Source organism: Schistocerca nitens, chromosome 12 (assembly GCF_023898315.1).
Source record: "Schistocerca nitens isolate TAMUIC-IGC-003100 chromosome 12, iqSchNite1.1, whole genome shotgun sequence".
NCBI classification, from domain to species: domain Eukaryota; kingdom Metazoa; phylum Arthropoda; class Insecta; order Orthoptera; family Acrididae; genus Schistocerca; species Schistocerca nitens.
The window spans coordinates 74,334,376-74,352,547 of NC_064625.1; the positions used below are offsets into that span (position 1 = coordinate 74,334,376).

General features: G+C 45.3%; 1 protein-coding gene across 1 annotated transcript in view; it reads right to left on the reverse strand.

The window, feature by feature from the left end:
- Window positions 1-18,172, reverse strand: part of LOC126214918 (uncharacterized) — a 179,033-nt gene that overhangs the window by 14,355 nt on the left and 146,506 nt on the right. Inside the window, exons 6-8 of the mRNA XM_049941559.1 lie at window positions 15,373-16,615; window positions 8,636-8,820; window positions 5,409-5,549 (exon numbers count right to left, since the gene is read on the reverse strand). Coding sequence (XP_049797516.1) covers window positions 5,409-5,549; window positions 8,636-8,820; window positions 15,373-16,615 — 1,569 coding nt within the window. The remainder of the gene's footprint in view (window positions 1-5,408; window positions 5,550-8,635; window positions 8,821-15,372; window positions 16,616-18,172) is intronic.

Here is an 18,172-nt window from a genome sequence, read left to right on the forward strand (position 1 = left end):
CATAGGCCATGAAGTTCAGAGACAATGCTTCGATTGAACGCTCTCTTCTGTTTTTGTTTCGTCTAGCGGTAGGCCGCCATTGTAGCGCAGTCTGATAGTTAATGTAAGTTTTTTCTGTATTTTAGCAAAATATAATAGAAATTGTTATTAGAAAGTGTGTATTATTGACTTAGTTGTCACCTCTCATGGTCGCAACCATTAATTATCACTAACCAAGTTTTTTCAGAAGTTCGAGTTGCAGGGAGGTCTTCTTCTCTAACAGCATTTCGTCGGCCCTTACGCTGACGATCTTTTACCATGTTATAATATTAAATGTAAATGCGAGAGACTTCTCAGTTTTGATCTTCCGTTAATATCAAAGTTAAAGATAGTAGTGATAGATTTCATTTACTAAAATTCACAGCGCTGAATGAGTTCAGTATCTTTCATTTTGGCCGCTTAACAGCAGATGAAATTCTCTCCAGTTTTGCCTTCAGATAATGAACACGAAATATTGAAAATCTTTCCTTTCAATAAGCTCCGCTATATCTCAGTTTATCTTTGTGAAATTTGGTACATAAATAACCAGTAGCCCCTGAGACCAATATTAATAATTACAGTTTGCGTAAGAATACGCATATTTTCTTTTCTAAATAGCAGCGCTCACGCAAACTATTTATTAGAAGGCTGTGAGTCACGCGTAGTCTTTAAAAATATTATATCGGACATACTTCGGGGCAGCCGATGTCCGTACGAGTGTTATTGCGATATAAGTTAATTAAAAGTCTCATGCTACCCGGCGATATTGAAAGACACCCCAGTCAATAAACCATAAATAATAATATATACAATATGCAATAAAATCACGGTAAATGTATTATAACGTGATACCATGAGTCGTGCAACAACATAATTTTGTAGCTACATTTAACAGAATATGTGGACACCATCTACAAAATGTGTTGCGAATAGAGTTCAAAGAAGTAAGAGATTTAAACGTCATGCCTGCTTAGCTGGGTGATAACGTGCTCGCCTTCCACGCAAGCGGACCCGGGTTCGATTCCCGGCCGGGTTGGAGGTTTTGTCCGCTCGTGGACTGGGTGTTGTGTTCTCCTCATAACCATTTCATCCTCACCACCGGCGCTCAAGTCGGCCAGTGTGGCGTCGACTGAAATAAGACTTGCACTCGGCGGCCGAACTTCCCCGCATGGGGCCTCTCGTCCAACAATGCCATTCGATCTATTCATTACGTTTCATGTAATGTTATAATTTTGTAGCACACGCACGCACACATTCATTCATGTAATGTTATAATTTTGAAGCGCGCGTGCGCGCGCGCGCGCACACACACACGCACACACACACACACACACACACACACACACACACACACACCACACACACACACATGTATACAGGGTGGTCCATTGACCGTGACAAATATCTCATGAAATAAGCGTCAAAGGAGAAAACTACAAAGAACAAAGGGGGCAACCAGAAGGCGCCATGGTTGGCTCGCTAGATGGCACTGCCATAGGTCAAACGGATATCAACTGCGTTTTTTTAAAAATAGGAACCCCCATTCTTTATTACATATTCGTGTAGCACGTAAAGAAATATGAATGTTTTAGTTGAACCACTTATTTCGCTTTATGATAGATGGTGCTGTAACAGTCACAAACATATGGCTCACAATTTTAGACGAACACTTGGCAACAGGTAGGTTATTTCAATTAAAATACAGAACGTAGGTACGTTTGAACATTTTATTTCGGTTCTTCCAATGTGGTACATGTACCTTTGTGAACTTATTTCTGAGAACGTATGCTGTTACAGCGTGATTACCTGTAAATACCACATTAATGCAATAAATGCTCAAAATGATGTCCGACAACCTCAATGCATTTGGCAATACGTGTAACGACATTCCTCTCAACAGCGAGTAGTTCGCCTTTCGTAATGTTCGCACATGCATTGACAATGCGCTGACGCATGTTGTCAGGCGTTGTCGGTGGATCACGATAGGAAATATCCTTCAACTTTCCCCACAGAAAGAAATCCGGGGACATCAGTTCCGGTGTACGTACGGGCCACGGTATGGTGCTTCGACGACCAATCCACCTGTCATGAAATATGCTGTTCAGTACCGCTTCAAATGCACGCGAGCTACACTCCTGGAAATTGAAATAAGAACACCGTGAATTCATTGTCCCAGGAAGGGGAAACTATTGACACATTCCTGGGGTCAGATACATCACATGATCACACTGACAGAACCACAGGCACATAGACACAGGCAACAGAGCATGCACAATGTCGGCTCTAGTACAGTGTATATCCACCTTTCGCAGCAATGCAGGCTGCTATTCTCCCATGGAGACGATCGTAGAGATGCTGGATGTAGTCCTGTGGAACGGCTTGCCATGCCATTTCCACCTGGCGCCTCAGTTGGACCAGCGTTCGTGCTGGACGTGCAGACCGCGTGAGACGACGCTTCATCCAGTCCCAAACATGCTCAATGGGGGACAGATCCGGAGATCTTGCTGGCCAGGATAGTTGACTTACACCTTCTAGAGCACGTTGGGTGGCACGGGATACATGCGGACGCGCATTGTCCTGTTGGAACAGCAAGTTCCCTTGCCGGCCTAGGAATGGTAGAACAATGGGTTCGATGACGGTTTGGATGTACCGTGCACTATTCAGTGTCCCCTCGACGATCACCAGTGGTGTACGGCCAGTGTAGGAGATCGCTCCCCACACCATGATGCCGGGTGTTTGCCCTGTATGCCTCGGTCGTATACAGTCCTGATTGTGGCGCTCACCTGCACGGCGCCAAACACGCATACGACCATCATTGGCACCAAGGCAGAAGCGACTCTCATCGCTGAAGACGACACGTCTCCATTCGTCCCTCCATTCACGCCTGTCGCGACACCACTGGAGGCGGGCTGCACGATGTTGGGGCGTGAGCGGAAGACGGCCTAACGGTGTGCGGGACCGTAGTCCAGCTTCATGGAGACGGTTGCGAATGGTCCTCGCCGATACCCCAGGAGCAACAGTGTCCCTAATTTGCTGGGAAGTGGCGGTGCGGTCCCCTACGGCACTGCGTAGGATCCTACGGTCTTGGCGTGCATCCGTGCGTCGCTGCGGTCCGGTCCCAGGTCGACGGGCACGTGCACCTTCCGCCGACCACTGGCGACAACATCGATGTACTGTGGAGACCTCACGCCCCACGTGTTGAGCAATTCGGCGGTACGTCCACCCGGCCTCCCGCATGCCCACTATACGCCCTCGCTCAAAGTCCGTCAGCTGCACATACGGTTCACGTCCACGCTGTCGCGGCATGCTACCAGTGTTAAATACTGCGATGGAGCTCCGTATGCCACGGCAAACTGGCTGACACTGACGGCGGCGGTGCACAAATGCTGCGCAGCTAGCGCCATTCGACGGCCAACACCGCGGTTCCTGGTGTGTCCGCTGTGCCGTGCGTGTGATCATTGCTTGTACAGCCCTCTCGCAGTGTCCGGAGCAAGTATGGTGGGTCTGACACACCGGTGTCAATGTGTTCTTTTTTCCATTTCTAGGAGTGTATGTGCCGGACATCCATCACGTTGGAAGTAAATCGCCATTCTGCCATGCAGTGAAACATCTTGTAGTAACATCGGTAGAACATTACGTAGGAAATCACCATACATTGCACCATTTAGATTGTCATCGATAAAATGGGGGCCAATTATCCTTCCTCCCATAATGCTGCACCATACATTAACTCGCCAAGATCGTAGATGTTCCACTTGTCGCAGCCATCGTGGATTTTCCGTTGCCCAATAGTGCATATTATGCCGGTTTACGTTACCGCTGTGGGTGAATGACGCTTCGTCGCTAAATAGAACGCGTGCAAAAACTCTGTCATCGTTCTGTAATTTCTCTTGTGCCCAGTGGCAGAACTATACACGACGTTCAAAGTCGTCGCCATGCAATTCCTGGTGCGTAGAAATATGGAAGGGTGCAATCGATGTTGATGAATCATTCTCAACACCGATGTTTTTGAGATTCCCGATTCTCGCCCTGTTCTTCTGCTACTGATGCGCAGATTAGCCGCGACAGCAGCTAAAACACCTACTTGGGCATCATCATTTGTTGCAGGTACTGGTGGCTTTTCACATGAGGCTGAACACTTCCTGCTTCCTTAAACAACGTAACTATCCGGCGAACGGTTTTTTGGTTTGATGCTTATGTCGTGAGATGTTTGGCCCAGTCACTGTCAATGGACCACCCTGTATAGCTCACATCGTCCATGGAAGGACCAAAGTACTTCCTTCTTTTTTGCTTCATTTCACTTCCACTTTTGCTTTCAGCGTAGAATACTGCTCTTCTCTTTAACTTTTCCTGCGTAATACATGACTGGGAAACAAGCGACACCTGCCATTTCAGTAACTGCCAGTGCTGTTATATTTTTATCTCTGTTCTTATCCTTGATCATAGTTGTGGAAACTCACGATACAGAGAGATAAATTGAAATAAACGTCTTCTCCGGTCTATTTTAACACGGGTAATATATCACGAAGCAAATACCGTCCGCACTGGCGGAATGTTACGTGATAGCACGTACTTACACGTTTGTGACTATTACAGCGCCACCTATCACAAAAAAAGTAGTCCAACTAAAACATTAATATTTCTTTACGTACTACACGAAAATGTAATTAAATGGTAGTTTCAATTTAAAAAAACGCAGTTGATATCCGTTTGACCTATGGCAATGCCATCTAGCGAGCCAACCATAGCGCCATCTGGTTTCCCCCTTCAAGCTAGACGAGTTTCGTTCTTAATAGGTTTTTCGTTTGATGCTTATTTCGTGAGATATTTGGCCAGGTCACTATCAATGGACCACCCTGTAGATGTATTCGTTAAAGTATAAGAGTAGACACATAGGTCGTCTTATCAATGACAGTATTTGTTGTTCAGATATTGACTTTCTTGTGGAAAGCTCAAAAATGGTTCAAATGTCTCTGAGCACTATGGGACTTAACATCTAAGGTCATCAGTCCCCTAGAACTTAGAACTACTTAAACCTAACTAACGTAAGGACATCACACACATCCATGCCCGAGGCAGGATTAGAACCTGCGACCGTAGCAATCGCATGGTTCCAGACTGAAGCGCCTCGAACCGCTCGGCCACTGCGCCCGGCTGTAAAAAGCTATTCGTGCCTTTTGGCACCATGTCGCATAGCTATCTACGGTTAAAAACAGGGCCTGTGATTTGAGAATGGGCGAGTGAACCCTAAACCGGTAACAACTGTAGCTATAAACTGTACATTCATGCACCAGAGACGGCCAAAATAAAAATTTTCCACAATACTATATAGTTGCGCGCTTACCATTTCGAAGCAGCACGCTCCGAATCGGCAAGTGTTGATACGTTACCTTCTTCATCTCGGCCCGGTAGTCGCGGAAGTGCTGTTCCGGGCTGGAGAGCTCCTCTGGCCTCCATAGCCTCCTGCTGGCCACGCTGAAGAACAGCATGGTGGTCAGGTTGAAGGGCAGGCTCATCACCGGCATCGGTACCTGCACGGCAGAACAGAGGAACCGCTGCTTACATCGGCTTACCGCGTCTGCTGCACGTGAAACAATGACAGGTATCGAGCTGTATGACTGCGGGGCAGAAATGCTCAACAGAGGACCGTGACAGGCGCATCGATTCCACTGAGACACGCAACTCTTCACCTGGTAAAGAAGTAGTTGCTGTGTCCCCCAGAAGACAGGCAACACAGCCATACATAGAAGAGTGACGGGCTGCCTACAATTCAGGTGCAGCTGAATTAAGGCTACCCTCCAGTACGAGGCCCACGAGAAAGACAGGCCGTGGCTCGTACGTCACATTACGTGACACTGCAGGTCACGAGTGCCAGCAGCAATCTCTGGCCGGGAGCAAGTAACCACTTCATACGAGTTTAATAATTGTTGAATGCTCGTTTAAATGCTCGTTTAAATACACGTAAGCTCTCGACAGCATACGAGAAATTTGAGAATTAGTGGGTACCTTTTCAATTACGTATTGATTTCCCTTGGACCCTGCACAGAGCCGAAGTTTCTCGAAGTGTGGCGGACAATGCGACTAGTGTGACGTCACGAGTTCTTTGCAGGGCAAGTATATCCCGTTGGCCCCGCTCCAGTAAGGATGACGCTTATCGATGAAACAACCGGTTTCTGCTGTATCGGTCTTCTTCGACGCCAGTTTAACCTGACTGTTGAAATCGCTCAAAATAACCGGTTTCTGAAATATCCAATTTGCGGTTTTTTATTCATATTATTTCCCGTAATAAACGCAGAAATCGAGCAAAGATGCAAAAATTTTGATTGCCTTAGTTTCACAATACATAGAATGAAAATATTAAATTAACTAGGTAAATAAAAAACCATTTAATTCGTCGACTGTTCGCTGCTTTTTTCGAAAAGCGATAAGTGATTAAATACTTCGAAAAAATCACCAGCATTCTCCTACAGATCCTAATTTTTTCAAACTCTGATCAAAAATCCGTCTTAATATACACTGAAAAGCGACAGAAACCGATACACCTGCCTAATATCGTGTAGTGTCCTCATAAATAGGATCTAAAATGCAGACTGGCAATGGCAAGGAAAGCGTTTCTGAATAAAAATTTGTTAACACCGAATATAGATTTAAGTGTCAGGAAGTCGTCACTGAAAGTATTTGTATGGAGTGTAGCCATGTATGGAAGCGAAACATGGACGATAATTAGTTTCGACAAGAAGAGAATAGAAGCTTTCGAAATGTGGTGCTATAGAAGAATGCTGAAGATTAGATGGGTAGATCACACAACTAAGAGGAGTTTGTGGCACAGCTTGAGTAGAAGAAGGGACCGGTTAGTAGGACACGTTCTGAGGCATCAAGGGATTACCAATTTAGTATTGGAGGGCAGCGTGGAGGGTAAAAATCGTAGAGCGACACCAAGAGATGAATACACTAAACAGATTCAGAAGGATGTAGGTTGCAGTAGGTACTGGGAGATGAAGAAGCTTTCACAGGGTAGAGTAGCAAGGATAGCTGCATCAAACCAGTCTCAGGACTGAAGACCACAACAACAACAACAATAACAATCCTTATTGCCATCTTTTTTATTTTTTTATTTTGTTACCCAACCGTATTTGGCCTTGTGACAAGGCTGTGTAGTTGACACGTGCCAGCGGGCTACCTCGTAATAGCGACCACTTTCTGTAGCAGGCGATTCTCTTCCTGCAACATTTATACACTACTGGCCATTAAAATTGCTACACCACGAAGATGACGTGCTACAGACGCGAAATTTAACCGACGGGAAGAAGATGCTGTGATATGCAAATGATTAGCTTTTCTGAGCATTCACAAAAGGTTGGCGCCGGTGGCGACACCTACAACTTGCTGACATGAGGAAAGTTTCCCACCGATTTCTCATACACAAAGAGCGGTTGAGCGACGTTGCTGGTGAAACGTTGTTGTGATGCCTCGTGTAAGGAGGAGAAATGCGTACCATCACGTTTCCGACTTTGATAAAGGTCCGATTGTAGCCTATCGCGATTACGGTTTATCGGGCTTTTCAGGAGGATAATACGGAACGCCGTGCTGGATCCCAACGGCCTCGTATCACTAGCAGTCGAGATGACAGGCATCTTATCCGCATGGCTGTAACGGATCGTGCAGCCTCGTCTCGATCCCTGAGTCAGCAGATGGGGACGTTTGCAAGACAACAACCATCTGCACGAACAGTTCGATCACGTTTGCAGCAGATGGACTATCAGCTCGGAGACCTGTGGTTACCCTTGACGCTGCATCACAGATAGGAGCGCCTGCGGTGGTGTACTCAACGACGAAACTGGCTGCACGAATGGCAAAACGTCAGTTTTTCGGATGAATCCAAGTTCTGTTTACAGCATCATGATGGTCGCATCCGTGTTTGGTGACATCGCTGTGAACGCACATTGGAAGCGTGTATTCGTAATCGCCATACTGGCGTATAATCCGGCGTGATTGTATGGGGTGCCATTGGTTACGCGTCTCGCTCAGCTCTTGTTCGCATTGACGGCACTTTGAACAGTGGACGGTACATTTCAGATGTGTTACGACCCGTGGCTCTACCCTTCATTCGATCCCTGCGAAACCCTACATTTCAGCAGGATAATGCACGACCGCATGTTGCAGCTCATGTACGGGCCTTTCTGGATACAAAAAATGTTCGACTGCTGCCCTGGCCAGCACACTCTCCAGATCTCTCACCAATTTAAAACGTCTGGTCAATGGTGGGCGAGCAACTGGCTCGTCACAATACGCCAGTCACTACTCTTGATGAACTGTGGTATGGTATTGAAGCTGCATGGACAGCTGTACCTGTACACGCCATCCAAGCTGTGTTTGACTCAATGCCCAGGCGTTTCAACGCCGTTATTACGTTCAGAGGTGGTTGTTCTGGGTACTGATTTCTCAGGATCTATGCACCCAAATGGCGTGAAAATGTAATCACATGTCAGTTCTAGTATAATATATTTGTCCAATGGATACCCGTTTATCATCTGCATTTCTTCTTGGTGTAGCAATTTTAATGGTCAGTAGTGTATGTTTGAGGGCAGGAGCATTTGGCGCATGAAGCAGTACTCACAGAGGACATGGCGGGCTCGACGGCGGAGAAGAGGGCGACGGAGAAGGCGGCCGCCGCCAGCGCCACCCCCTGCGACAGCGGCGACCACACGAACAGGAAGCCGCAGAGCGCGCCGTGCGTCAGCATCGCGTTGAACGTCCAGCCCGCAGAGTAGATGCCCTCCAGCGGCGCGCCCACCAGCAGCGCTGTGGAACACATGGGACAGCTGGTGACGTCACTGCGAGGACGGGGGTCCCGCTTCTCCCAGAGAGTCAGCACGCGGTCGTAGTTGCAGGTAAGTCGCGATCAGACTTACTGGTAGGTTAAAACTGAGTGTCAGAATGGGGTTCGAACCTGGGACCTTGCCTTGCAGGGCCCGAGCTTTGGGTCCTCAGCTATCCAGTGTAAACCGAGACCCATTGACTTTACTATTCGATATACACTTTTCTACATCTACATCTACATATATACTCCGCTAGCCACCACGCGGTGTGTGGCGGAGGGCACAATTCGCGCCAAAGTGTGAGGCACAACTCGCTTTATTTGTTCATGAGACCCAGAAAATATTAGATAGAGGCTCCCAGGTAGATGCCATTTTCCTTGACTTCCGGAAGGCATTCGATACAGTTCCGCACTGTCGCCTGATAAACAAAGTAAGAGCCTACGGAATATCGGACCAGCTGGATTGAAAAGTTTTTAGCAAACAGAACACAGCATGTTGTTATCAATGGGGAGACGTCTACAGACGTTAAAGTAACCTCTGGCGTGCCACAGGGGAGTGTTATGGGACCATTGCTTTTCACAATATATATATAAATGACCAAGTAGATAGTGTCGGAAGTTCCGTGCGGCTTTTCGCGGATGATGCTGTAGTATACAGAGAAGTTGCAGCATTAGAAAATTGCAACGAAATGCAGGAAGATCTGCAGCAGATAGGCACTTTGTGCAGGGAGTGGCAACTGACCCTTAACATAGACGAATGTAATGTATTGCGAATACATAGAAAGGAGAATCCTTTATTGTATGATTATATGATAGCGGAACAAACACTGGTAGCAGTTACTTCTGTAAAATATCTGGGAGTGTGCGTGCGGAACGATTTGAAGTGGCGTGATCATATAAAATTAATTGTTGGTAAGGCGGGTACCAGGTTGAGATTCATTGGGAGAGTTCTTAGAAAATGTAGTCCATCAACAAAGGAGGTGGCTTACAAAACACTCGTTCAACCTATACTTGAGTATTGCTCATCAGTGTGGGATCCGTACCAGGTCGGGTTGACGGAGGAGATAGAGAAGATCCAAAGTAGAGCGGCGCGTTTCGTCACAGGGTTATTTGGTAAGCGTGATAGCGTTGCGGAGATGTTTAGCAAACTCAAGTGGCAGACTCTGCAAGAGAGGCGCTCTGCATCGCGGTGTAGCTTGCTGTCCAGGTTTCGAGAGGGTACGTTTCTGGATGAGGTATCGAATATATTGGTTCCCCCTACTTATACCTCCCGAGGAGATCACGAATGTAAAATTAGGGAGATTCGAGTGCGCACGGAGCCTTTCCGGCAGTCGTTCTTCCCGCGAACCATACAGGAAAGGGAGGTAATGACAGTGGCACGTAAAGTGCCCTCCACCACAAAGCGAACCATACAGGAAAGGGAGGTAATGACAGTGGCACGTAAAGTGCCCTCCGCTACACACCGTTGGGTGGCTTGCGGAGTATAAATGTAGATGTAGATGTGAAAGTTGTATTTCCTCCCTTCTGTTCCACTCGCCCATCGCCCGAGGGAAAAACGACTGTCTGAACGCCTCAGTACGAGCTCTTATTTCCATTATCTTTGAATGATGATCATTACTCCGTTTCCTCCTTTCCCGCTAAATGAGACAGTAAGAAGTTATACTAGTGGCTAGACGAAGAGGAAAAAACTAACAGCTGATGTAGAAGTACTAAACTTGTACTACATAAACTGGAGACTGTGCCCGAACCCAAGTAAAATAGAACATTTCTCCTTCCATTTAAATAACCGACTGACAGACACGGAACTTAACCTTCTGCAGAGATCGCGACAAACAACAAATATTCCAGATATCTAGGCATAATTCATGACAAGTCACTTACCTTCAAAAACACCTTGAACTAAATAGCCAGCAACGGAAACTCGAAATAACATCATTGGCAGCGGATGTACTCCTAATTACACTACGCACTGCAGAGCAAACACTGGTCTACATTGTGGCGAAGTAATGACCCCTTGCATGCAGTACAAACACGATGTGAAGAAAATTGACGTCCAAATCTATGAAACTATAATAATAATAATAATATGAACGGCAAAGTCGACCCCACTAGCATGGCTTCATATCCTGTTAAATATTACTCCATCAGAAATCCGAAACAAGCTGACAACAATCCAGGAACGGCAAAAAATAGATATACCTAGACATGGCAAGATTCACGCCCATAAACCAACTACTAGATGAATGCTGTGGAGATCGCCTGAAATCAAGAGCACCAAAATGGAAAGACAGAACACTTGCCCATCTACGGCAACCATAAATCCAGAAAAACTAAGTGAAATAACAGCGACGTTACCCGCCACAACATAGAAGACAGTGTCTAAAAAGAGCAGACTGAGCCACTGGAAAAATATCCGTTGAATAAATCATAACTTCGTTACTTGAAATCATAGTGAATATAGACACTATGTCGGCACTGCCTTACTTCTAGTCAGTTCCAGTGGCACGGTGAATTTTATAAGCAAGCTGATGGTGTCACCTGCGATCCTTAATTTTTATATGGAAAAAATCAAACAGTCAGCTCCAGAAAATGCAAATAAGAAACCATGTCGATGGTATCGGTTTGTTGACGATACACTCCTAGTTTGGACACATGGTAAAAAAGCTTTAGACGAATTCTTTTGTTATTTCCGTGTTCTGAACCCAAAAATCCAGTTTAGGTTCCAATGGCTCTGAGCACTATGCGACTTAACTTCTGAAGTCATCAGTCGCCTATGAACTAATTAAACCTAACTAACCTAAGGACATCACACACATCCATGCTCGAGGCAGGATTCGAACCTGCGACCGTAGTGGTCGCTCGACTCCAGACTGTAGCGCCTAGAACCGCACGGCCACTCCGGCCGGCATGTGATTATTACAGCGCCGTCTGCCACCAAGCGCAAAAAGTGGTCCAACTAAAACATTCACACTTCTTTTCTATGGAAAAGACAGTGCAATATACTTCTCGGATGTTATAGTAATAAGACAAGCTGATCAGAAGTTGAAACATAAGGAATTTCGGAAAATCACAGATAGATATTCGCATAAGAACTCCAACCATCATCCGCAACAAAAGGGATGTGTCACTAAAAGTCTTGTTGACAGAGCCAAGAGAATGGCCACTCAGGAACACACAGACGCCGTATTCAAACATCTGTAGCAGATTTTCGAAAAAAAGGCTATTTAAACAGAGAAGTTAATAGGATTCTGTGACCGAGCAACAGTAAGAAAAGGGACACTGATAAAACATAGCGATGGAAGAACACGGTTTCTGATCCTTTTATCAAAAAAGCAACTGATCAGGTCGACACAAAAACATGACACCAGATCACTAAGAAAATATGTGAAGCACTCCGACTGGCAAAGTGCAAATCGCTTGATACGGGCAAGTCTTCAGGTCCAGATTGTATACCGATTAGGTTCCTTTCAGATTACGCTGATGCAATGGCTCCCTACTTAGCAATCATATACAACCGCTCGCTCACCGATAGATCTGTACCTACAGATTGGAAAATTGCGCAGGTCGCGCCAGTGTTTAAGAAGGGTAGTAGGAGTAATCCATCGAACTACAGACCTATATCATTGACGTCGGTTTGCAGGAGAGTTTTGGAGCATATACTGTATTCAAACATTATGAATCACCTCGAAGGGAACGATCTATTGATACGTAATCAGCATGGTTTCAGAAAACATCGTTCTTGTGCAACGCAGCTAGCTCTTTATTCGCACGAAGTAATGGCCGCTATCGACAGGGGATCTCAAGTTGATTCCGTATTTCTAGATTTCCGGAAAGCTTTTGACACCGTTCCTCACAAGCGACTTCTAATCAAGCTGCGGGCCTATGGGGTATCGTCTCAGCTGTGCGACTGGATTCGTGATTTCCTGTCAGGAAGGTCGCAGGTGGCAGTTCGTAGTAATAGACGGCAAATCATCGAGTAAAATCGAAGTGATATCAGGTGTTCCCCAGGGAAGCGTCCTGGAACCTCTGCTGTTCCTGATCTACATAAATGACCTGGGTGACAATCTGAGCAGTTCTCTTAGGTTGTTCGCAGATGATGCTGTAATTAACCGTCTAGTAAGGTCATCCGAAGACCAGTATCAGTTGCAAAGCGATTTAGAAAAGATTGCTGTATGGTGTGGCAGGTGGCAGTTGACGCTAAATAACGAAAAGTGTGAGGTGATCCACATGAGTTCCAAAAGAAATCCGTTGGAATTCGATTACTAGATAAATAGTACAATTCTCAAGGCTGTCAATTCTACTAAGTACCTGGGTGTTAAAATTACGAACAACTTCAAAAAATGGTTCAAATGGCTCTGAGCACTATGGGACTTAACATCTGTGGTCATCAGTCCCCTAGAACTTAGAACTACTTAAACCTAACTAACCTAAGGACATCACACACATCCATGCCCGAGGCAGGATTCGAACCTGCGACCGTAGCAGTCGCGCGGTTCCGGACTGCGCGCCTAGAACTGCTAGACCACCGCGGCCGGCACGAACAACTTCAGTTGGAAAGACCACATAGGTAATATTGTGGGGAAGGCGAGCCAAATGTTGCGTTTCATTGGCAGAACACTTAGAAGATGCAACAAGTCCACTAAAGAGACAGCTTACACTACACTCGTTCGTCCTCTGTTAGAATATTTCTACGCGGTGTGGGATCCTTACCAGGTGGGATTGACGGAGGACATCGAAAGGGAGTAGGGGAGAGAGTGTAGCAGATATGATACGCGAGTTGGGATGGAAGTCGTTAAAGCAAAGACGTTTTTCGTCGCGGCGGGATCTATTTACGAAATTTCAGTCATCAACTTTCTCTTCCGAATGCGAAAATATTTTGTTGAGCCGAACCTACATAGGTAGGAATGATCTTCAAAATAAAATAAGAGAAATCAGAGCTCGAACAGAAAAGTTTAGGTGTTCGTTTTTCATGCGCGCTGTTCGGGAGTGGAATGGTAGGGAGATAGTATGATTGTGGTTCGATGAACCCTGTGCCAAGCACTTAAATGTGAATTGCAGAGTAATCATGCAGATTTAGATGTAGATGTAGATGTAGAACAAGACTGGAAGGACATAAAAGTCTTTGTCGGCTACAGAAAACAGAAAAATCAGCTGTATCGGAATATAGTCTTCAATCAGGAAATCATGAAGTGAAGTTTTCCGAAACAGAAATTTTATCTGACAAAACTTTATCCACGACTATACAGAGAATCCATCGAAATATACCAGAATAGTGACAATTTTAAGAGAAAAAGAAAAGTGACGAAACTGAGTGATAATGGACAGTGGCTCTGCAGAATCGATAGATAATTTTGAAAGGCCGACAATCTATAGTTACGTTTCATCTCTGATAAAGATTAGCATCTCTGCTGACCGCGTGTAAACTCGACCACGATCATTACACACAATAGTTAGGTCGGTCTCGGACGCCCGACTCTTCAGTCGCCAAGATTCACCGTCACCAGAAACATCTCTGAAAATGTCCAACACAGCTCTGGACGAAACGTCCGGAACCCAAAAATTGCATCGACCACGCCTATAAAGCCCGGAAGACTCATCAGCTACTGAGACATTCGGTCGTGAAAGCTATCACTGTATGTGTTTATAATGTTTTAACCGTGTTGAGCTGAAAGGGTCAAGAGTATTAAAAAACAAAAGTCACTAGAAAAACGACGGAATATAAATTTAACACAAGTTTATCATTATGTACACCAGACAACATCGTTTGATCAGAAGATAATAAAACTGTAATCACACTTCATCAAGGCAAAATACTGTGAAAGTTACTGGGATGTCTTTTTCGATTTCAATTATTTAATGGTAATCAAAATGTTATCTTTTTAATCAAACTTGTTAGCAGAAGCGAGGTATTTTCACCTCCTGCTTCGACTGAAATGCATCAATTGCTTCAAAAGGCTTTCCTAAAGAAAGGTCTAAAGAAGGGAAGTGCACTCATATCAGGATTTGCAAGATCAGTTGATGGAAGCCATCCCGTCCATTGCAAAACCAATAACGTCACTGCGAGTAAGAGCTGGATCGGGCTTTGAATGTACGTTAGTCAATCTGGAGATAAATGCTAAATAAGGACCCAAACATGAGACTTTTAAACACGTGAAGAAAGGAAGCAAAGTAAGTATAAGGAAAGAGATTGATTTCGATAGGGAAGGATTTTTGTGAGGTGGCTGAAAGTGTCTGTTATGACACGCAGGATTTAGGTTATATCAAAGAAAGCAGTTTTCATCTGAAGCAGTCGATTTTGAGTAGGTCGAATGGTAGCAATGGATCTGGGATTTATAAAATGAGCGATGAGTTGAACAGGAATTTATCACAATCGCTGAATGAAGCGTATTAATAATAAAGGAGATCATGCTACAAAGCAAAAGGTTTTTAAAAACATAAATTCTCACTTTCTCTAACAGAGCTTTTCGTACAACCCTCCTAATCTGAACGATCCAACCCACCACCAAGCTCAGATACAGAAGCAGACCCTGAGTTACCTGTGAAGGCTCCTACGATGGCCCCAGCAGCGAGGGCAGCAGCAGTGACCGGGGAACTCAGGGCGACAGCCAGGTACATGAGCGCCCCGGCCACCTCGTGCTCCAGCCCGAAGGCCTGTGTGGGGGCCAGCAGGATGCTGCCGAACACACGGCCCCAGTCCACCTCGCCACTGGCTGGCTCCACATCCACCTCCACTTCCACCGCAGTGCCAGCCTCAGTGTCCACCGGACCCGCCACAGGCTGACGGTCAGACGTAGCCGGCTCCCTTGGTGCTTGGAACCTGGAAGGACCTTCCAGTGCTGATGCAGCTGCTGATCTGGACTCTGACAACTCCATTGTCTCAGCAGGGTGGGCTTCTTTTGGAGATGGGGCTGCACTGCTTCTAAGAGCAGCATTACCATTTGCTGTACTGGATCCCTCCTCCTTGACACTACTAGGAACGGTTGAGGAAACCCCTTGACTGTAAATCTGGTCCTGACTGACTCCTTTGCCTGTATATACCACTGTAGTCATCACTTCAGTCACAGTGCTCTGATGCTCTTCTGATAGTTGGCCCAGTTTGGCTGTTCCGATCGTAGTGATGTCTCCTACAGATCCATTGTTGCTCTCCCCATTATTTGAGGCTCCCGGATCGCCAATGCCATCATTTCCGGTGGTAGACTCATTCTCCTCTGTAGCTGATGCAAACTGAGGTGGCCCATCATTTTGCATCAGTTCATCCAGCAGAAAGTTAGCCCCATAAAGGATTCCTCCTCCCACATCTGTTCCTTCAGCAAACACCTCAGTGGTACTCAGAGAGTTTGTCACATCCATAGCATGTGTGCTCTCTGCTGTCGGGACTGTTTCTACAGGTAGTGAAGACTGGAGAGTGACATCTTCAGCAGCAGGAACAGGAATAGTTTCAGCCTTCCCCAGACTGCTGTCAGACTGTTCTGCTCCTGTAGTAGATTCTCCCCCATTGCTGCCATCCTGTGGCAGTAGTTCCTCTTCCATCATAGCTGAACGGGCGAGCCTGCGTCTGCGCCTGCGTATGCTACTGGCGCCAATCGACTCTGATGGTGTCCGGTTCCTGAGAACTGCATCAGGCACTTGGATGATTTCGACGTCTCGGGGCAGTGTGGGTATGGCGCTGGAGAGCAGTTGTGCTGGAACGCTGGCGTTGAGTGGTGCTGTCCAGACAGTCGAGGTGCGGTGTACTGGAACCACGGGCCTGGGGGGCTGATGCGTATGCATAGTTGGTACCTGCAAAGGGACAAGTATTTGGTCAGTGCGACACAGAATTTTTAATGATAGTATACTATTCTTTCTTCAAGACAGTCCGCACCTTTTATCATGTAGCTTCTTAACAAATTTCTTCAGAAAATGTCTCCATCTGCTGCTTATTCTGATTTTAAGTCGTGTAGTTCTAAATCATTTTTAACTTCCCATATCCAACTTGTTACTTTCTTTTCTCAAGGATACTTGAAAGATTTTGTTTTTAATAGCTGGCTGTCTCATGCGCAAGAATATGTGTTGACGATGACATAATAATATTGCAATAGGGTTCGATTCTATAATATTTTGACTGCATCATTCAAGTGGAGATTGACATTTAGGATATGGCTCAAATGGCTCAGCACTATGGGACTTAACATCTATGGTCATCAGTCCCCTAGAACTTAGAACTACTTAAACCTAACTAACCTTAAACCTAAAGGACATCACACAACACCCAGTCATCACGAGGCAGAGAAAATCCCTGACCCCGCCGGGAATCTAATCCGGGAACCCGGGCGTGGGAAACGAGAACGCTACCGCACGACCACGAGCTGCGGACCAAAAAGTATTACCTACAAGCTTGTTATTACTCACTGTCATTTCACCTTCAAACATTTCATTTACACACGTAAATCATAGCTCTGAGCATTGCAAAGAGAACTAAAAATATGAAAACATCATGTAGCACTGTTAAATCAAATCAAAATATCACTGATAAAATCTCTGGAAATTGACACACAGCATACTTTTCATGGGGAATGGAAGCAATAAAGAGGTTTCTCTTCCAAGTTTCACAAACTGCATATGTCGACTAGATGGTCTAATTTGTTAAAAGCATCAAGATATCCAAAATGGCTGGCCGGTGTGGCCGAGCGGTTCTAGGCGCTACAGTCTGGAACCTGCTCGACGGCTACCGTCGCAGGTTCGAATCCTGCCTCGGGCATGGATGTGTCTGATGTCCAGGAAGCTTCATACCAGCGCTTACTCCGCTGTAGAGTGAAATTTTCATTCTAAAAAATGTATTTGTCTGTTTTATTTATGGTACTTAAGTCATATGATGGTTTCAGAAAGTCTACAATCTCACCTTTACATGTGCTATAAGCAAAACATACAACAGAAGTGAATAACAACTCATTACAATGCACCAACATTCGTGTTTCATCACCAATATGTAAAGGCAAAAAATTTAGAAAGCAGTTATTAGTTATTTTTGTTTTAAGGAAATGAACAAAGGAAAGGATTATATGGCAGGAGAAGTACAAACAACACAGGCAAACATAATTATTAAAATGAATAATTATTATTTTGTAGATTTTTGCCTACCTATGTACATGTGTGAACACATTGTACAAAGTTCCATTGAAATGAGCTTATATTCACTGTTGTTAAACTCCCCTGACGAAGAAAGTGAAACTCACAGAAAAAATCTTTGGATGTGGATGTATCAGGTTGGTGTATTAATTCGTAGCGTTTTTCCATACGTGTAAACAGCGCAACAGATACACATAACAGAGACTCTGATGATCGATAATGTATTCCTCT